This window comes from Epinephelus fuscoguttatus, linkage group LG16, assembly GCF_011397635.1.
Source record: "Epinephelus fuscoguttatus linkage group LG16, E.fuscoguttatus.final_Chr_v1".
Classification (NCBI taxonomy): domain Eukaryota; kingdom Metazoa; phylum Chordata; class Actinopteri; order Perciformes; family Serranidae; genus Epinephelus; species Epinephelus fuscoguttatus.
Window position 1 is genome coordinate 20,224,216 of NC_064767.1, and position 20,871 is coordinate 20,245,086.

Here is a 20,871-nt window from a genome sequence, read left to right on the forward strand (position 1 = left end):
TGCTTTCTTTTTGAAGAAAAATAGTAAGATATAGCCTCATGAAATATTTTACCTGAGCCAGTGAAGCACTGGCAACACCGTATTCATACTTTTGCACTCTCAGTTATTTAATTTTTGAATTCAAGAGGAAAAACAATAGCCCTGAACTTCCTTTATAAGTGCTTTCCACTTCACCTCATTAAAACAACATCAGGATTACAGTCATAGCTTCCTTGGCTCATTTTAGGCAGAGGATGTTTTGATGCGTCATCACCAAGTTTCCATTTTGTACTTTAATTCCTGTCATGTGGGTCATAGATTTTTTTGTTTACAAAAATTCTATGACCTGGTTTGTTGTTTTTTTATACTGAACAACAAGCCTACTTGATGATTTGCAAAGGGGTATTATTACTTTATTCAGTTCAGAAACGCCCTGCAGTCAGTGTATGAATGCAAGTAAAAACATAATCAGTGCATCATGACGTGGACATGACTGTTCATATAATTTATAATTTAAGAATATCTTTTAAAAATAATGTAATACAAATCCTGAAATCACAAAAAGGCCTTTGTCGGTCCTCTTATGAGAGTTTAAATAGGAATGTAAAGGGATTGCTCCACTACTCTCCCCACATGTGTTTGTCTGTTGTTGCTTTTGCTTTTCTGACGTCAAGGCTACACTCATTGTCTTGTTTTCGACCTTGAATGATAGAGCAGTGATAGAGCTTATTACACAAGATTGACTGTGTTGTCTTTTGTCCTTTGTCCCTCTAATTGTCCCTGCTGAGGTGGCGACACACTCGGATGGACATGACGCTGGCTGAACTACAAGAGATGGCTGCCAGACAGCAGCAACAAATAGAAGCTCAACAACAGCTCCTTGCTTCCAAGGTGCATAAAGACGAGAGTGCAAGATGAAAGGGGAGATGGGGACTGGTAGAGAGATGGGTAGATACAGGGGGTGAAGAGGTTTAAGTGGCGGAGATGAAAGTAAAAGCCAGAGGAGGAGAGAAAAATAATAGAGCAGGATTAAATAGGAGATATTGGGAGAAAGTGAGAAGATAGCACACAAAACAAAGGCACTAAAACAAGTCTAGTGCACTTATGGAAGTAAAGATGCTGAGATAGGGTGCATGTGTTGTGATAGACAGGTTAGATGAGTTGTGGATGGCTGCAGGTGTAGTGTTTATAATTTGAGAAGCCTGAGACAGCTGCCTGCCCTGGATTCTCACTGTGTAGGACTCCTCTGGTGTTTGAAGATCTCTCTTTTTTTTTTTTCTTGCTTGTTTCTCATTTTGCGCTGGATTTATTGGTGACGGTGAGAAAGACATTTGACAGAAAACAGACGTGATATAATTAAATACCTGACTGACCTTTTTTTTCTCCTATGCCTTTTTTGGTTCTTGCTGAGGCACCTTAAAATGTTTTTGCTCTGCTGATCCACACATATGTATTGTATTAGGAAAACTTAAGCATTCTGATCTATATTATAGCAAGCCAAGGAATGTAGCTTCAAGCATGCATGTATGTTAACTTGCATACAAGTCATGTAAACAATCAGGCATGACTATCGGCACACATCACATGGTGCAGTTCCGCGTAGAGCCTGTGCTGTGATCATCTGAGAACCTGTTTGGGAAAGCTCTGTCAGGTGTACAGCACACTGTCACGGTTCAAGAATGGCTTTTTGTTTTGAACATTTGACATTGTTTAGCTCCACAGAATGTCTTAACCCTTATTTAACCAGGTATGTTGATATAAAATGGATTCCTAACAGCCTGCAGGAGCAGTTACTGGGGGAATGGTATTCTTACAGCAGCCATTTTACTGTCAGCTCTTAACCACAGTGTGTAGTTCAAGGCCTTCTCTGAAGACACTTGGACAGCAGCTGTTTAGTAAAACATCCTCGGCAATGGATTACTCGTAACGAAAGTTAACAGGGATGTGTCTGTTTTTAATTATGTTTCTGACCTTGCCCCCTTCCTCCTCTCTTTTGTCTGTCCAGGAGCAGCGGCTGCGCTACTTGAAGCAGCAGGAGCAGCGACAGCAGCAGCAGGCCTCTGAGCAGGAGAAGCTGCAGCGCCTCCGAGAGAACATCGAGAACCAGGAAACTCGGCTCAAGAAGGTCGGGCCCTCAAGGGCCAGGTGGAGCAGAAGCGCCTGAGCAATGGCAAACTGGGTAAGCTCTAAGATTTTGTTGAATGGTTGCCTCTCAGAATGTTGTACATGGAAGGTTTGATTTTGTTTTTTGACTCCTACCTTCATAATATTCTGTGTCTCTCATTTCCCCACCTCCATCATCTTCACCCACCTTCTCTTTACCTGTGGTTCCCTCTGTTCACCTTCCTCTCCTTTTCACCCTCTCCCTTTCCAGTGGAGGAGATAGAGCAGATGAACAACCTGTTCCAGCAGAAGCAGAGAGAACTAGTGATGGCTGCGTCCAAGGTGGAGGAGCTCAGCCGACAGCTGGACTTGCTCAAAAATGGCAAAATGGACAACTTCCATGACAACCAGAGCTCTGTGGCTGAACTAGACCGCCTTTACAAGGAGTTACAGGTGTGCAGAAATACAACTAAGTTAAATTCAACACCAAAACAAAATTAAGCTCCAAAGACTAGAGAGTATCTGTTTTAAATTACATTAAAGTAACTTCTTTTTGTCCTCATGTCTTGTCCCTTTTGCTTAGCTGAGGAACAAGCTCAACCAGGATCAGAACACTAAGTTGCAGCAGCAGAGAGAGGGCCTGAACAAGCGCAACCTGGAGGTGGCTGCCATGGACAAGCGCATCAGTGAGCTACGAGATCGGCTGTGGAAGAAAAAGGCAGCACTGCAGCAGAAGGAGAACTTGCCTGTAAGTATTGTCACACCACAGCAGCATTAACAAAAACATTCACATCATATGTCATCTTTTATATCTCGTGAAAGGCATTAATGTGACTTGCTCACAATTTGTCAAGCCACTATTATTCCTATCTTCAAATAAGTGATGGAAATGGTTTTGATCAGAGCTCCACCTAGTGGCCGTATAATAAAGGCTGTTTGTATCTCTCTTTACCTCCGGAAGCCTCAGATGCCCTGGCATTCAGAGCTCACCCATGCCAATGTAAGGCACCTTAACCTCACTATCTTCTGTGTGGGCAAACCTCGTGACCCCCTCACTCAAAGGACTCAATTCCTATTCGTCTTTTTCCATGCTTTGATCTCTTTTTCTGAGATAGCTGGTGGGGATTGATCATCGTTATGATCATGTCACAGAGCTGCATCTGAGTTAACACTCCCACTTCTTCACTCAGCTATGTTTTCAGTCCCATTTGGCAGAAACAACTCCTGAAGATGAGAGAGGAGTAATGAGTGCGGGCTGACAACTCAGATAGGCAGGAATGTCAGGGGAGATGCTATCTTTTCTGGCTACACTCCTGACAGAAACAGGAAAAGGCAAATGACTTGTTTACTTAAGACAAACAAGCATCTTACTTAAAAAGCTTTTCCAAACACATTTTATAATAAAATACATGACAGGATTCAACACATACTAGAAATTAGCAGGCAGAATAATCCAGTCTTTGTACTCACTCGTATGGGTGTTAAAGTTTTGGCTCTGAGTTTGCTGCCTGGTGTCGCCCTGCTCCTCCTCTGCTCCTCTCGCCCCTTTCCAGGAGTTGTTTTGAACACAGGTTGCCATGGGACTGTAAATAAGAGTCAACAGACTGTGAGGAAGAAAAATTAACATGCTCACTGCTTGAGGTTGACTGCTTGTGTAGGGACAGCAAAGATGAAAGGGTCGCCAGAAAGAAAACATAATCATTCAGATTGGACGATGGATGATTTATGTTTTACCCTCTCAGATAAATGAGTAATTTTATGCTGTCCTCTATGCAGTAATTTCTGTAATTATATATCCAATCAGGTCCACTTCCTTTCAGACATAATGAAGGTGTTTCATTGGCTTCCAACATTAACTTTCTTTCTTTCAATCAAATTAACATTCAGCTAATTAACCCCAAAGATTGTTTTTCATTATATAATGCTGATTTATAACTTTGTAATGCAAATCACAAAGTTGTTTGTATTCACTGCCATCAGATTCTTTTTTTTTTTCTTGTGTTGTACATTCAAAAAATAGCCTTCTTAGTTTCCAGCATGCAGTGTTTACTTAGCAGATGCTGTACAAGATCTAAAGTGACCTATAAGTTAGAACATAAATAATAAATGTCATAATGGAGACTAACATATCCTTCTGAAGCTCTGCTGGAAGCCTTTTAGATAAAGTAGCAACTTGCACCCTAATCCAAATTTAAAGAAGCCAAACTTTTCTTTAGATTCCCCCCTGATAATAGAGTAGGCACAGAACAGAGAAAGGTGTGTGCATGAGTGTTTGTGTTTGCATGTGTGCACATGTGTGTGTGTGTGTGTGTGTGTGTGTTTTTAGAGATGAAGGCCTGAATAGGCCCTAGTGAGGAGGTGATTTACCCACACCCTGCCTAGAATCATAATGAGTGGGCCTTTTTCACACTCGCACAAAGACACACTCCATCCAAGCTGCTCTCTCCTCCAACCAAACAGCGAGCGTCTGGCTGACATCACCCAAAAAGCACGTAAAACCATACTGACTGGAGAGAGGCAGTCTAAGAGCTGCCAGCCTACAGTCATCCTGCTCCGTCTTAGTGACATAGGTCAGGAAACACAGAAAAGGCTTATATTAGACTGGAAAAAGGGGATTGTTTGGTGTCTTGAACTGCTGTTGCATGTTTGTGCTTTTGTTTTTTTCAAGAATGGCTATCCTGGTAAAGAGAGGCTTCAAAAGACACTCATCTTCAGGTAACTAAACTAGTGCTGGAGCTAAAGATATGTGTTTCTTTTCTTTCCGATCCTTTAAGTTTGACTTGGCACATCAGATTCCATTCGTCTTTTTTTTTGTTTGCCCTGAAACCCTTGATGAGCAAAGTGAGCCGTGTTCATCTTATTTTAGAAGGACAGCTGCTCATAATGACATCAGCTGTAGGATGAGTTTTTGTCCAAGGGTTGAGCTGTATTTTGAAAGATGTTTCATGTACTTAGTTTAGGTTTAAAGTGAAAGTTAATCAGTCAGTGTATTGGCTTTAAAAAGCATTAACTTCTTCTTTGAGGTGTTGTATTTATGACAACGTTATTGTCTTTAAACTTCAAGACTTCTCTAATTAAGCCTGAAATTAAGCTACAGGATTAAAGAGGTTGTACTGTCAGTGTGGATTTTACATCCTGTCCAAGGGGGAGAGCCCACATGTTTCCTGACTGCTTTAAAATTACTGCATGTTGCTCAGTTGGAACATGGTTTTTAAAAAGCTTATAAAATGAGAGGACATGAATATTTAATAAATCTGGGTAAGTGAAATCTTCATAAATCAGGAACTGTAATGCATATGTTTTCTTATAGCACTGAGGTTTTTCAGTAGTAGCTAAACAATTGGATTGCGAAGAATCAGTGCCATAAAATACAAGTGGAAGTGGTTTAAAGCAGAGCTCAGAGGATGGTGATTTTGGTTAATCATTCCAACAGTTTGGCCCTTAGTAAAATATCTCAATTACTGTTCGGTGGATTGCCAATTTGTTGCATTTATAGACAGTCATGGTCCTCAGAGAAACATGACCCATCATCAGTCCCTACCAGCAGGTCTAAATTCCCACTTCTGTCAGACTTTACTTCATGACCGTTCACTGAAAAGCTCACACATCTTTGTTATGCCCCTTCCGCTAGCACCGCCCGCAAGTTAGAAAAATAAAGAAGACTCCATTACAAATCTTTGAACATTTCAGCTGACCACAATAAATCCTTTTGATTTGAGTAAAATTGTGACCCGCTCTGGTGCCACCCTCAGGCCAAAGTTAGAATTTTTTGCCTCTCTAGTGGCAAGAATCTAAGACAATGAAGCTCTTTCACCATTTTCATCCATCACACAATTTTGTTTTTGTCATGCAATGAACATCACACTTTAGAGGATTGCTATAGACTTTTAATGTTGTTGATTAGTGCCTTAATATTAACCATGATTTCAGCATGCTTTCCATGATCTCAACTGTTTTTTTGTATCATTAACAAAACATAAGAATTTTCGGTTACCATTTTGTCATCTATATGTGTGTTCTTTCTCTACCCTAATACAAGATATTTTGGATTACTCTCACTGACTTATGCTGCTCCTCTTATTTTTTCTCTCCTCCCCTTACACTGAACAGGTGCCCTCAGATGGCCAAGCTGGACAGCAGTCGGGTCCGTCTCGTGTGGCGGCGGTTGGCCCATACATCCAGTCATCCACCATGCCCAGGGGCCCAGTGAGGCACGACCTGCTTGTAAAACCAGCATACCCGGACGGCACTGCCACTCTTCCAGCCCACGACCCACAGAGCAAGGCCAGCACAGGTGAGCAGCCAGAGACAACACACTGTCTGCAGCCTTTCACCTCTCAACTCAAGCCTTTTCCTGTCTGACCATGACTCAGTTCTCTGACTTGGAAGTGGACCTACGCTTCTGTGTTATTACATGTAATTTATTCAGCTACATCTGGCGATTGCTGAGTCTGCAACAGCTCATTCAGCAGCAGAGTCCAAAATAAAGCTTAAATTGTCAGACCACAAATATGTAAGGAAACCAATAGCAGAGAGTCCTCAACTACAGTTCCCTGTGTTTCTTTGTGAATGTCATCATGGAATTGGGTGTGTTTTTCTTTAACTGAAATGTGACAAGACTGTCCCGAATCCAGCAGGAGCAGAGGAGTCTGGGACACCTGCTGGTTGTGATGTCACTCTGAGCTCAGAAGGTAGCTAGTTGGATGGTGTGTTGTGACAGAGTGTTGCTGAGCCTGAACTTTGAACTCTTGCTTTCACTCTCATTACATTTTCTTAAGAACTTTTGACATGTTTTGCAGTGAGTGAACCAGTTTTTCATGCCACAGTGTGTGTCTCTTTGTGCCCATCTTCTGTTTTTCTTTTAAAATCAAGCAGAGAACAGAGTAAGCTGTTGTTGCACCAGCACCCTCTCCCAGCGGACTGCAGTAACATGTGCGCTGTGTAATGGAGGGGAACAAAGTCTGGCCGAACCAATGATGGACCAGAGCAATATATCCCATTTAAAGATGTTCTTTGTGCCATCCTCTTTCTCAGTAATTCCTTCTCACGTGCTTCATCTCTAGACTCGCTCTCGTAGCCCTAAAGCAGTCCCCCAGTGGATAGTGGGCCAGCAGTGCGCTTTACGTTATTAAAAATGAATGATCCGACACCAAAATTAGTCATTACAAAACAACAGCAGAAGGGAAACCCCCCTCCCTCATTCCCTCTCTCACCTCCTCATCAACCATGTTTTCCCTTTTCAAGCAGTTCCACATACAGGAAGTAAAAGTAACAGGTTTTTCCCAGGCTGTCATGATGCTGCACGCAATTATTTCTGCATGCTGAGTTGATTTGCAGTATGGGAAGAAGAGAGATAGGGATGGGCGGGGATGCAGAGGAATCTGCTCTTAGTGTACACCCATTCCCAGTTCTTCTCTAGCAGAGACGTTGTGCATAGCATCAGCCAGGCTCCTGGGGGTTGTGCTGGACTCTGTGTGGCCCCTCAGGGGGGCCCCTGCTTGGGCCCAGCCAACAGCATGTCTTGAGCAAGGGGAGATCTGGAGCTCTAAGGCTACTTTGTTTTTCTTGTCTTTCGAATGCATCTTCCTCAGAAGCCATGTTCTTGCTTAAGCCTCTGAAAGAGCTGCGGGCTAAGAGAAAAGGTACACACTTGTGTTTGTGTGTGTGCTTTTCAGCGGCTTTGTTTCATTGTGTTTATGTTTCATGAGAGTCATTCTCACTGAAAAAGATGAGATATTTTCATCATTTCCTGGCTGGATCTTTTGGTCCTGTTTGCTTGTTTTTGCTGCTGTTTGTTAAAGCGTGTTTGTTGAGCTTTCTCCTCAGTTATTTTTCTGCCGCTCTAAATGGGTCAGTTGGAACAAACACATAACCTTCAGTTGAACTGACATTCTGTGTGGATTCTGACCAACCCAATCAGGTCTCGCTTGCAAAATGTGTGTGTGTGTTCGTTAGTGTATTTGTACAACACCTCTTGAGAGGCAGCATTTAATTACACTCTGCAGGCACTGTGATGGAAATCATCATGTTTTTGCCATCTTTGATGTGATGCAAATCTTGCTCGTTGCAAGAGCCCTCATGCTTTTGTGGCTCATCTGACTGTGGATGTCTGCGGACGTGCATGGCCACTGGCTGGTTCTTAGTCAGTCAACCAAAACAACAAATGATGAGTAATGAAGGAGGCAAAATGCTATAAAATTCCCATCACTTTTCAAAAATCCATGATTGTTTGCTCTGTGTGACTCTGCAAAACACACAGCTCTGGGAACGTTTATCTGGATAAATAATGGCTGAAGCGAGTTTCCTTGTGCACTGGTGCTTTATTTTATCATCCATGTCTGTGTCAAATCTTAACATTAACACACTGTTTTATTATATTTCCTTATTCTCTCCTTGCTCTCCTCCGGGTCCCACAGGCCATCAGCCATCCAAGCTGGCAGACTGGGGCTCTTCAGGTCCAGAATCCAACACCAATGGTCATGGTCCAGCTTCAACACTGCCACGAATGACCTCTCACTCCAACTCTAACACAGAACAAGGTAAGAGGCATACACACATGCAAACAACATGCACATACAGCCATTCCACAGAATCTGCATTGCAGTCTCTTCTTGTAACTGTGGAAACAGTAAAGCAGCAGGACAAAAGCTTTCAAAGGGGCTTTTGTTCTGTTTTCTTTATAATCACACTGTCTGAACATGGGACAAAACTGATTTCCACCTCTACGTGTGGTTTGTGAATAGATGACACGGAACTGAAGAGGGACAGGAAGGTGCGTCCATTTTCCATGTTCGAGCCAACTGAGGTTCCTGCCACCTCCCTCCGCAAAAACCAGAGCAGCGATGATCTGGTCAGGGACGCTCAGGTGAGAGGGAATGGAAACACTGTACTCACATCCAAAAAGGAAATTAATTTGGTTATTACCAGCAGGATTACACCCTGGTGTTAAATTTTCTATCTGTCTCTCCTCTTATTTCCCCAGTCGGCTCCCAAAGCTCCAGTCAAGGTACCTCCTCCTGTTCCCACCAAACCAAAAGGCCCTGGTGTCGTGCCCTACGGCAAACAAGGTCTCAACACAGGCACCTTCCCTAAAACCAAGCCCCACAGCCAGCAGCCCCAGGCTGCTCAGGGCCGCGGCCCTCTCCCGCCCTCACAGAGCCAGACACTCCCCTTACCCTCCAAGCAGGACACTCCACCTGCAGCCACAGTACGGCCGTTCACCCCAGAGCTGCCCTCCTCCAAAGACGCCAGCCTGAGTAAGCCCCAGACCTTAGCAGCCAGCTCCATTTACTCCATGTACACGCAGCAGCCTGGTGTGCAGGGCGCTCTCAACAGGTCTCAGAACCGCACCAATGGATTTGTCAGTGGTAAGAATATCCAGTTGTAACTTTTTTAAATGTAGTGCATGAACAGTGTTGATGAATGGGGTCATTCTCATTTGGGTTCCTTGGTAATTGATTGAATAGGTGTAGTCTGTTTGGTCATAAACACATCATGTGTCCTTGTCCCTTGTCTTTATGCTTACTGTAACACACAAAATCAACAAGTATATGTACACGTCAATCTCCAGGTTTACACGTCAGCCTCTGAAGTAAGTATCCTTTAAGTGAGATGGAAATTAAATCTGAAGACTAATGCTGGAGTGTAAAAAAAGGTACAGCTAAAACAATGTGAGGGTCAAGATGTAAACAAGGATAAAGAAAAGTAGTATATTGTGTCACTTGAGATATATTCACTGAAAGGTAAACATGCCCTACTGCTGTTGTCTTCAGCATACTCAACAAGAAAATATTCACACGCCACTGACCAGAGAAGCAGCGAGAGGTTGAGCCATCTGTTACATCTTCCCTTTACAAATGCAATATCAGGCAACCGTACCTGCTGCTTCTGACTGGAACTGTGAAAATTAAATGGAACAAATTTTGTCTTCCTTCCTGCGTCTGTTCCGAGAATTTTCATGTAATTCACACTAGCTCTGACATAAATACAATATTATTTTGCTAAGACATTTAAGGGAAACAGGAAAAACAGGTAATTAAATGAGAGACCCCCCTCCTGACAGAGATTCAGTAGATGCTGTAGATGGAAAAGACAAAGTAGAGAGTCTAAATGGACATAGAAGAAGTTCAATATGAGTGTAATAGGTCCAGTATGAATGACCTGGTGTTTCATTTATTGAACAAAAATGTCATTGTGCAGCAGGTTTAGAAACTGATACAACCCGGTTAAAAAACACAAGCAGCATTTTGATGGTCTTGTTTTTATTTGATCTGTCTTAGCAGTGTTTATCCCTGCATCTTGAGCTTGAGTTGCTGATCTGATCAAAGTCTCACAGGCTGGTTATGTCAGGTGGCACGTTTTAAATACAGTATTTTAAGATTAATTAACATGATGATTTTTATTTTGTTATGAGTGTAAAGCTGCGCTAATGTGACTCCATCCTGTAGTCTAACAGCAGTTGTAACACTTGTTTTCTATCTTTGTTTGTAGTGTACGGTAAACCAGTGATTCCCAGTGGCAGCTCCCTACATCCAGACAATCCTTACGTCGACCGCCGCTCCCCTGCCCTAGAATCTGAGGTTGATCACAATGGAGCCAACAACGTGGGTCCCAGCCAATCCGAGGGCCCCCAACCAGAAACAGAGCGCATCCCCCGGCCCCTCAGCCCCACCAAGCTGCTTCCCTTCATTTCCAACCCCTACAGGCATCAGAGTGATGGTGACCTGGAGGCCCTGAGGAAGAAGCTCTACAATGCCCCAAGGCCGCTGAAGAAACGCAGCTCCATCACTGAACCAGAGGGTCCCGCAGGGCCCAACATTCAGAAACTCCTCTACCAGAAGACCACACTGGCAGCTATGGAGACTGTGACTACACCAAACACTCCTACTTATGCTGGTGAAGCAGAGGCCGCGGAGGGATCTATGGGGCAGCATGTTCCCAGCTCTCTGAGTGGTGCAGAGAACCACCCATCAGAGACAGGACAGACTCTAGAGGAAGGGCAGCTCCCATCTCAAATCCCAGGTGCTAATGTTCCCGCTCCAGCCCCTGCTGAACACACCAAACCACCTTTAGCTATCCCAGAGAGTGAGGACATTATCCCCCCTCCGCCCCCATCCCACCCAGCCCCAAGGCCAGATGACGCTCTTTTCCCACCACCACCCCCTGCTGGCTTGGAGGACGCAATGTCCAACCTGCCCCCTCCGCCTCCAGAAGGCTTCCTGGAAGAGTTCCCGCCCTACCCACCACCCCATACCCCAGTGGAGCAGAGCAGGACAGCTTGGGCGAGGACACCTTTAACATGAAGGCACCTGAGATCACCGGCCAGGTCACTCTGCCACCGGTATGAATTACCACCTCAAACTGCTGAATCACAATTATCATGTGGCTCCCAGCTGTCTTGTTTGTGTGACTGCAGTCCTGAGTCTTCAGCATAGATTAACCTCATGTGCTTTATCCTATTACATGTTGGTTTGTTAGTACCAGGGGGCAGGTCGTGAGTTACAGTTTGTACACATTCTACTTTTTAACGACGTGCTGGTTAACAAGTGCTGACCTGGTCTGATGTTACGTAATTAGATAATCCATATCAAGTACTGCTTTTGTTTCTGGAGAAAATGGGTCTAATTCTGCTTACACTAAGCGGATACCCACATCACTTTGCCTCATTCTGTGTTGAAAATAAACACCAGTTTATGTGCTTGCTGTTAAGCTCTCAGTGAAACTCTTTAAGTGGATTTAGTGGTGATGTGGCAGGTTTTACCCCAAAAGGAAAAAACCAATGAGAAATCAGCATTATGACCCATTTTACTCCTTTTGTCACCTCCATTTAAGACCCATTTGGTTGCATAATCATGGTTTTAGAGAAACTATTTTGTTTCTGGATAAACTGGATTAGCAATGCACTTAGAGCTGGAAAACAAGTCCCTCCTCTGCTCTCAGACCAGATTGAACACAACAGAGAGTGGATGCTTCCCACCTCAGCAGCACAGGCTTCAGGACATAACTTTGCAGACTCACGTCTTAGATTCAACATTTCTCTTCTCTGTGTTGTGATGGTTGTTTAGGATCATTTTACACAGTTATGATTGTGTCTTTAGGGAAAGAGGACCAACTTGCGCAAGCCCAACTCTGAACGCATCGATCACAGCATGAGAGTGAAGTTCAACCCGCTGGCTCTGCTGCTGGACTCTTCTCTGGAGGGAGAGTTTGACCTGGTCCAGAGAATCATCTATGAAGTAAGACATTTTCACCACAAGAAACATTTGCTATGGATTATAACATGGTTTTAATGTTGCGTTTTCAGCTGTATTAGCATAAATATTAAAGTAGAGATTATAGTTTACTGTTTGCTGGGGCTGAAACTCCTCTCACCCCTTGTAAATTCTCACAGGTGGAGGATCCCAGTCAGCCCAACGATGAAGGCATCACTGCTCTACACAATGCTGTCTGCGCCGGGCATACAGAGATTGTCAAGTTCCTTGTTCAGTTTGGTGTCAACGTCAATGCTGCTGACAGTGATGGCTGGTAAGTTCAAGTTCACTGCTGACATGGTAGATGAGTTTATCATCCCCCTCCTGTCCAGTGAAAACTATATATCTTTAAATGTGTTGATTGTAAATGTTGGTGATAAACTTAAAGAATGAAGTGTTTCTTTATGTGTTAAGAAAATTCTCCTACTTATTTAGCTAATTAAACTCTTTAAAAGGTCAGTTGGAAAATGCATCGTCACAAAGCTAAAAACGGCTGTTTTCCTGACTCCATGAAAAGTTAACTTTTAGAGATATGTGGTTCTCACAGGACAGCAATGCTACAAACACATAATGATCTTTTAGAATATGATGCATTGCTGTAGATTAAACCATGTGACAGTATATAATATTGACGCAACCTTAAACATCTACAGCGGTAAAATGCAACATACACATGAATACAGCAGTAATACTTATCCAATAACATAACATATAATAGTAAAACATTGACAGGGAGAATTTTACTGCACAGTGATTACTTTTAGTTTTAATACTTTTAGTACATTTTGCTTAAAATACTTAAATACTTTTGCTTCAGTAAGGTTTTGAATGCAGAACTTTTACTAGTTATGGAGTGTATTTATTGCGGTATTAGTACTGTTACTACACTGTAGTAACAAAAAGGATCTGAACACTTCTTCCGCCACTGCTCTTTTCCTCTGTTCTGACCTCCTTTTCCTTTCCCACCCACCCTCTAACACAGGACACCTCTTCACTGTGCTGCATCCTGCAACAACGTGCAAGTGTGCAAGTTCTTGGTGGAGTCCGGTGCAGCGGTGTTTGCTATGACTTACAGCGACATGCAAACAGCTGCTGATAAATGTGAAGAGATGGAGGAGGGTTATACCCAGTGCTCTCAGTTCCTCTATGGTCAGTGGAAGCTATTTTTTTTGTTGTTGTTTTCCTATATGTTATGCATGCTTTGTTCCTTTTACTGTTTCTGTTTCTCTCTGAAACTCACACACTTGAATCTTTTTGTGCTCATTAGTTCTCTGTGTGATCTTTAAATCCGTCTCCTCCCAGGTGTGCAAGAGAAGATGGGCATCATGAACAGGGGCGTGGTCTACGGTCTGTGGGACTACAGCGCTGAAAACCCTGATGAACTGATGTTCCGCGAGGGAGACTGCATGACCATCGTGCGCAGAGAAGACGAGGATGAGATTGAATGGTGGTGGGCACGCATGGGTGAAACTGAGGGTTACATCCCCCGCAACCTTCTAGGGGTGAGTCATGAGTCACTGGCACTGTAATCAGGGTTCCTGCATATCCTTTAAAACTCTTGAAAGGCATTGCATTCATCAATGTAAAAATAAAGTTTTTATTGCTGTTAAAATGTCTTAAATCAATCTCTAAATAATTGGTAATTTCAACCATAATTGGCTGTTTAACCAAGATTCCACAGCACAGTTGAAACCAGTACAAAGCCATGCATAAGAGGCTCAGTGTATTTTATGCACAAATTTTTTCAAACTGGGCACGGTGGGAATCGTAACAGTGGAATGCCACATGCCAAGTAAGAAACAAAATCAAAAGTATGCTCTAACTTTGTCTCTGCCACATGACAAAGAAGTCATGTAATATGTTACAATGAACATTTGGGTAAAAATTTACCATAATCTGACATAGCTAATGTCAGTCAGTGATGTCAGTTCAATTATGAGTGGCATGAAAGAGTCCTAAAATGTCTTAAATGCAACGCCATAAGGTGTAGGAACCCTGGTAAAGAAAAGTGTATTTTATGTTGAAGCATTTTATGTACAAGTGTGCATTGTTGACACGTCGTCTTCTTGTCTTTAACAGCTCTACCCCAGAATAAAGCCAAGACAGAGAACCCTGGCTTAAAACACAAAGATGCCTGCACATTCCAGTCTGCCAGAACTCTCCAAAACACACACACACACACACACACACACTCATATACACACAGGCTTTACAGACTGGGGAAGAGAAGGACACTGCTGAAATGAAGAAACAAGGACAGACCAAACAATATGAAGGATCAACTATGAACTCTTTTTCGCACTTTTTTTTCTGTATCTAAAACAGAGGGATTCTCTCTCGTTTATTTTTCCAGGCTGCACTGTGTGTACTGTGTACTTAAGACACTATTGGCATTGTTTTCCTTTATTCCACTGTTTTTGTAATTAGTGTCTGAAACTATTTCTAAACTGACAGATACACTCAAACATTGGGATGTAAATGGAACAAGCAGTGTTTTCTATTGCTAGACAGTAATTTTTACACTTTTGAATAGTCTTTTAAAAACGTGTTTTTCTGGGCTACTGGTCGTTTTCTAACACACTTGGGGCTCTGCATTGCATGAGGTGAATGAGTGGATGATGATGATGATGATGATGCGTTTGAGATGCTCTGTCACCATGACAATCTTTGGGGGGGCTTGTTTCTCGTCATCTGTTGAGTGACTATGCCTCTGTATACCTGTACTGGAGGTGTGGAGCTTCAGTTGTGACCGCCACTGTTCTGCATAAACAAATGATTGGTGGTAAAAGCTTTTGATTGATCTATTGCTGTTCATTCTGTGGTCTATGATACCCCGAGAGCCAGTCTGTTTCCTGCATCGGCACATGGTTGAGATGCCATAGATACTGTGTATACACATATTTCTGTCACAGAAAATAGTGAAAAGTTACTGTAGGAATGATATCGTTATGAAAATGGACTTTCAGACTCTTAGGAGGCACTTTGACCAGGAAGATGTCATGCAAGTATGAATTTAATATTTTATCACAACCATGTCCTGACCATACAGCAGTGTAAGAAGGCAAGTGCAGTACCAGAAATCTTGACTTTTTATAATAATCAGCAAAGCGATGATGACACTCTAGTGTACAGTCAAATCAAAAAAAAAAAAAAGGAACTCAGTTCACAGTGAGTTACCAAAACCCATCACATATCTGTCACTGCAGATGTATTTATTTTTGTTACTTTTTTCTTTAGCCCTTTTGTCAGAACTATAACCACAAATGTACTGTAGTATTTCAGACATTTACAATAAAAATACTTTGTACTAAGCCTATATTGTCTTCTTGCTCGATCACGAATGCAGACTTTTATACGTTTTTCCCTATACGGTGATAAAGGTGAATAGAAATGTGTGGGTCTGTTCTTTTACACAATCTTTGCTGCCCCCTGCTGGACAGAAGTTGGTACTTTCAACTACCAAAGCATGAAGACAAATACGGAGGACAGTGAGGTGTATAAGCAGGTTATAAAATACATGAATCTTGTTGTAAAAGTGATACAGTACAGAAAATTTGATTCAGGCAGTCATAAGAAAAGACGCAAAGTATATTTTGGGCAATCCTTGTAAATTGATATCTTGCAGTATTAGATAACAGTTAAAAAAAGGAGGCTAATTTTCTCAACCGATCCCTTCGCAACAGGGAATTAACAAGCAGAGGAAAAGGATGTTGAACAGCACACAGCACAAATTAAGCCCGACAAAGACAGAGAGCACACAGATTTAACGAACCAGTATTTGAGTAACAGCCCAGATTAAATTAACTTAATAAATGAGCCTGTAAGTTGGTGGTGTGTTTGCAGTGTTGAATGAATGCATGATGTTGTGGGGCTAAAGCAAACTGCTACTGATATTGTAGCTTTTTCTGAAATTTCACTCCACAGAGAAGAAAGACAGCCTTTAGCAGCTAGTAATGCTAACCCATCTTAAAGTCTCCCACAGCTGGTTTAACTGCCCCTCTGAAACAACAGTTCAGGGCACAGTAAGGTCAAACTGTTTTCCAGAGTCTGAAACTTAAAGAGAAAAGAGGAGGAAGTGAGCAAGCTCCTTGGTGTTTGGACCCCACTCACTGTTTGCAGCTATATTTAACACAATTATTGTTCAGTTTATCAGTGTTATTTAATTTATTGCACCAGTAGCATAATATAGCATTTTTGATATCAGATAACACCCTGAAAATCTTGTGAGATAAGACATTTTAACATCTGTCCATACATTACACAGTGTGTAGAAGTCCTGAAACTGTGAAATAAACCTTTTTATTTTTTACTGTGGACTCATCAAGACTAAATATAGTGAGCCTTGACCTTTTTTTCTAAGTTATATTTCCACATTAGTAGGCCTGTGTGTGTCATTTGTTCAGCGTTCAACATTAGTACAAACAAAAAGGCAGGTGTTTTTAATTACACAAGTGTTTCACATTGCATTCTGCTTTTGTTTGTCGGATTATGCTTCTGTAAAGTCAGCATAAACTAACAATATTAACACAGGAGATCGCTTTCTGTCATTGATGATAAAGCAGGTAACACATTTTATTTTACTTCTCTGTCCCAAGACTAAATAATTACAGAGTGTTGCTAAATAATAACTTAATTTCCTTTTAATCACCTCACTCAACACAACACCGACCAACGTGGTCCCAACAGAGTATGGCCAGAAACAATCTGAAATTTAAAAAGCATCAACATGAATTACAGGTGACAGATGACAATCTCAGGAGGAAATAACAGTAATTGGTGTAGCAAGTACTGAATGTACATTTGTGTTTATCCGTCATTATACTTGCTGGTGCTCTGTGTTTTGTGTGTGTTCAGAACGGGTTCATCTGTTACACCACTGACTCCCTGGGTCAGGAGATGAGCTGACACTACTGTCCATATGAACTGTTTATGAAGCCTTCACCAGAGCCTGTAATACACTAATACAAGTAATGGTACAAGAATTGGCATTGAAAGAGTCAGAGCCAGCAGCTCTGTGATGTGTAAACTACAAGGCTCAGCAGTACTTTGAGTTGAATACTAACTTAAGCATACTAACATGCTCAACATAACATGATACATAATCCCTCTATACTCCCTTTCCATGTTTAGTAAGTTTATATGGAAGTCCATTTTTCTAATGTGATGTTGAGGAAAAGATGCTGTAAGTCATTATAATGAGGAACTTCATCAAAATAAGTAGCACTGCAAAATAATGACTTAGTTTCTCAAAATAAAAAAAGACAGCACTAAGTATTCATTTTGAGAAAGTGAGTTTTTCCTCATTATTTTAAGGTCTACAGCATTACTTTTAAGGAGTTTTTCATTGTGTAGCAATAATAAGTTATCATTTGAGAAAGTTTCACATTATTTCAGGACTAACTTGTTATTTTAGAATACTATGACATTATTTTGAGATTTAAGTCATTACTGTTGAGAAAGTTTTTCATTATTTGGGACAACTAAATCATTATCTAAAGATACTACTATTATTTTTAGGAGTTTCTCATTATTCTGAGATATTGAGCCATATTTTTAGTATGTTCTTAATTTCGTTTTATAATACTACAATAGTCATTATCTTGAGCTAAGTTATTATTTTGAGAACATTTCTCATTATTTTGAGATATTAAATCATAATTCTGAGAACATTTCTAATTATTTTGAGATATTAAGTCATGATTTTGGGATACAAAGTCATTACTTTGAGATATTATGTTGTTATTTTGAGAAGGTTTCTCTTTTTTTTGAGATATTAAACCATGATTTTGAGATACTGAGTCGTTATTTTGAAGAAGTTTCTAATTATTTTGAGATATGAAGTCATAATTTTGGGATACTAAGTTATTATTTGGAGAAACTAAGTCATTATTTTGAGAAAGTTTCTTATTATTTTGAGATATTAAATCATAATTTTGCTAATGTTAAGCATTATTTTATGATACTAAGTCATTATTTTAAGAAGGTTCCTCATTATTTTTGATACTAAGTCATTATCTTGGGAAAGTTCCTCATAATGACTTACAGGATCTTTGTCATCACACTGGTGGAGATGGGCTTCCATCAGCTTCTCCAAATAACACAACCTATGTTTGGATCTAGACTGTACATAAAATATATATGATTTATATATAAACAGTTTTTATGACTAGGATTTCAGCTGACTGGTTTGAGCCTGACTGTATGCTGTGTTTTGTGTGCAGGTCTCTGTGGATCTCAGTAACAGACTGGCGGGCGGGGTGAAACAGTTCAGTCCATTTTTTATTGTTATTATTAGCAAGCACACACTGGGAGGAAAAAAAAAGTGCTGCACCTTGCAATGTATTGAGTATATCCACAACATACTGTATGTCATCATAACGAACCAACCCGCCACTTCTTCAGGTGCCTCTGTTGCCATGGTAACCTGCAACAGTGACGCTTCTTCCCCCATGAGCTCCGGTGAAATTCCTCTGTTTTGTCCCTTTGCGAGTTTTATGGGGTTTATGCAGCTGAATGTAAGACAAAGCCCCTACGCTGCACAAATCCCCTGATGAAATTGCATTAAGGAGTTGAGATAAAAGCTTGCATTCAACATCGACACTGCCCACTGAACACGACTAACTGCATTTATAATTGATATATACATTCATAATAGATTAAAAGTTCTGTATAACTGAGACAAGACAGTGGTGTGACAGATAGCTGCTGTTTTTCCTCTTTATAATCATCGATCTCTGCAGCACACAAGCCCTCTGTGTTGTTCTGAACAGTGTGGAGACCTGCAGGGTGCATGCACACAAACAAATATCTGATCTATGTTGTTACTGTTGCCTTATGCAATATAATGACTAAAATCCCATGTATATCTCCTCTGGGCATGTTATTTCACTGGGTTTGCATCTCTCTGGGAATAGGAACGGGGAGAGCGATGGAGCTGGCTTTCCTCACAGGCACCCTCATTAAGTGTTGAGCTCCTGTATCCACAACATCCACATTTACTGGGTTATGGGATCTGCTGCACCATGAATCTCACCTAATCTACAGATGCAAAATATAACATTTTACCCGAGGGTCTGAGGAGAGGTAGAGGGAGGCTAGGATACAGATTAGGAGCCACAGGTGGAATTATGTCTGCATGCCTGAGTGTGAGTAATGTGAGTCTCCCACAAAAGTAAAGGAAAAACCTGACTTCTCTAGTTCATGTTTCAAACATCCATTGTCTCTCTAAACCTGCAGTCAATTCATACTGACCTTGAAATTTAAAAAAGATGATCTCATGACTATTTGCAGAAAAGTTCCCCTCAGCTTCACGGAGCTTTGCAGCATCTTTAGTGTCAGTGTTTTGTTTTTATGGCCCCTCACTGTGTTGCTTGACTCTCAGTGCTCTTAGTGTTGTTCCTCCAGCAGGCAGCTGTTTTCAATGAAAAAGCCAACATGCCGCCAGAACAGGAGCTGCATACCATAAGCCACTTTTTGATCTCCGCCTTGCTTGAAAAAGCTCCAATATTCCCACTGTACTTTTTCTGTCCAGCACCAAATGAAGTTAGCCAACATGCCAACACAACTAAAGAGCTGGATACTTCCTTAGGAAACAGAAAAAAAAAGAGCTTAAACAGAGTGAATATTGGACTTACATTCACCAGGAAGCCTGACATATGATTCCAAATAAAAATCTTCCAGATGGAAAGGCCGCTGTTTGCCATATCAGTTTATAAGGTGATAACATCTGTGTTGTCTTTACAGCTGGTTGCCTCTGGACTCAAGTGCTTAATAAGGTGATTACTTATCTTTATATATATATATAAAGAGGTAGGACTTGATAAGTAATCACCTTATTAATTAACTATTTATTAACCACCACAAAGTAGCATCACTACACTATGAAATGCTTGAGAATCACATGTTTAGGTCCACTTGATTTAATCATTTTCTCACTTTTGTCAGGAGGGATTAAAGCACTGCTGGTTTCAATCAGAAAAGCTTTATATATACAATCTGGGGTCACAGGAGAAATGTATTATCCATAGTTGTTTAATATAGGTATTTGCTCAAAATGAATAAATAAATGTATTCGCTTTCCTAGGCCAGTTAAAAATATTATGTCTTACCAAGATACAGAATTTAGAATAGTAACTGTGTTACTCATAAATGGGATGGATATTAAAAATTCAAAATGAACTAATAAACATGTAAGACAATGTTTTTCTACCCTCCTAACATGATGGTGTCAAGATTTTCTGACTCAGATGAAAAATGTACATTTTGCAACAGTGAACCTGAGACACTAGTAGGTTTATTTTACAGTTGTTTGCATTCTAGTTCACGTTTTTGACAGACTTGGCAAAATTCATTCATCATTTTCTTTCTTTTTTTTTCATTTATTTACATGTAGAAGTGGAGCTCAGTGTATGCAGGTGGTGATTACATACAACACAACCAATACACAAACAAACAATATCACTCCTTCACCACAAAAACAGAAAAAAACAGCACACAAAAACTAAACAATGTACCTCACACAACATTTCCGCCATCCCTC

General features: G+C 41.1%; 2 protein-coding genes across 5 annotated transcripts in view; one reads left to right on the plus strand and one right to left on the minus strand.

Annotated features, from left to right (window-relative positions):
* Positions 1–20,871, minus strand: part of efemp1 (EGF containing fibulin extracellular matrix protein 1) — a 182,518-nt gene that overhangs the window by 80,688 nt on the left and 80,959 nt on the right. The gene's annotated exons all lie outside the window — the stretch shown is intronic.
* The window catches only part of LOC125903395 (apoptosis-stimulating of p53 protein 2-like), a 192,481-nt gene that overhangs the window by 16,606 nt on the left and 155,004 nt on the right, over positions 1–20,871 (plus strand). Inside the window, 21 exon segments of the mRNA XM_049600301.1 lie at positions 778–870; positions 1,985–2,102; positions 2,105–2,158; positions 2,354–2,535; positions 2,666–2,830; positions 3,044–3,082; positions 4,751–4,772; positions 4,775–4,797; positions 6,193–6,376; positions 6,717–6,773; positions 7,674–7,724; positions 8,487–8,621; positions 8,826–8,947; positions 9,065–9,449; positions 10,573–11,325; positions 11,328–11,422; positions 12,180–12,317; positions 12,473–12,606; positions 13,315–13,481; positions 13,635–13,834; positions 14,412–14,935. Coding sequence (XP_049456258.1) covers positions 778–870; positions 1,985–2,102; positions 2,105–2,158; positions 2,354–2,535; positions 2,666–2,830; positions 3,044–3,082; positions 4,751–4,772; positions 4,775–4,797; positions 6,193–6,376; positions 6,717–6,773; positions 7,674–7,724; positions 8,487–8,621; positions 8,826–8,947; positions 9,065–9,449; positions 10,573–11,325; positions 11,328–11,422; positions 12,180–12,317; positions 12,473–12,606; positions 13,315–13,481; positions 13,635–13,834; positions 14,412–14,453 — 3,159 coding nt within the window. The 3' untranslated portion in view covers positions 14,454–14,935.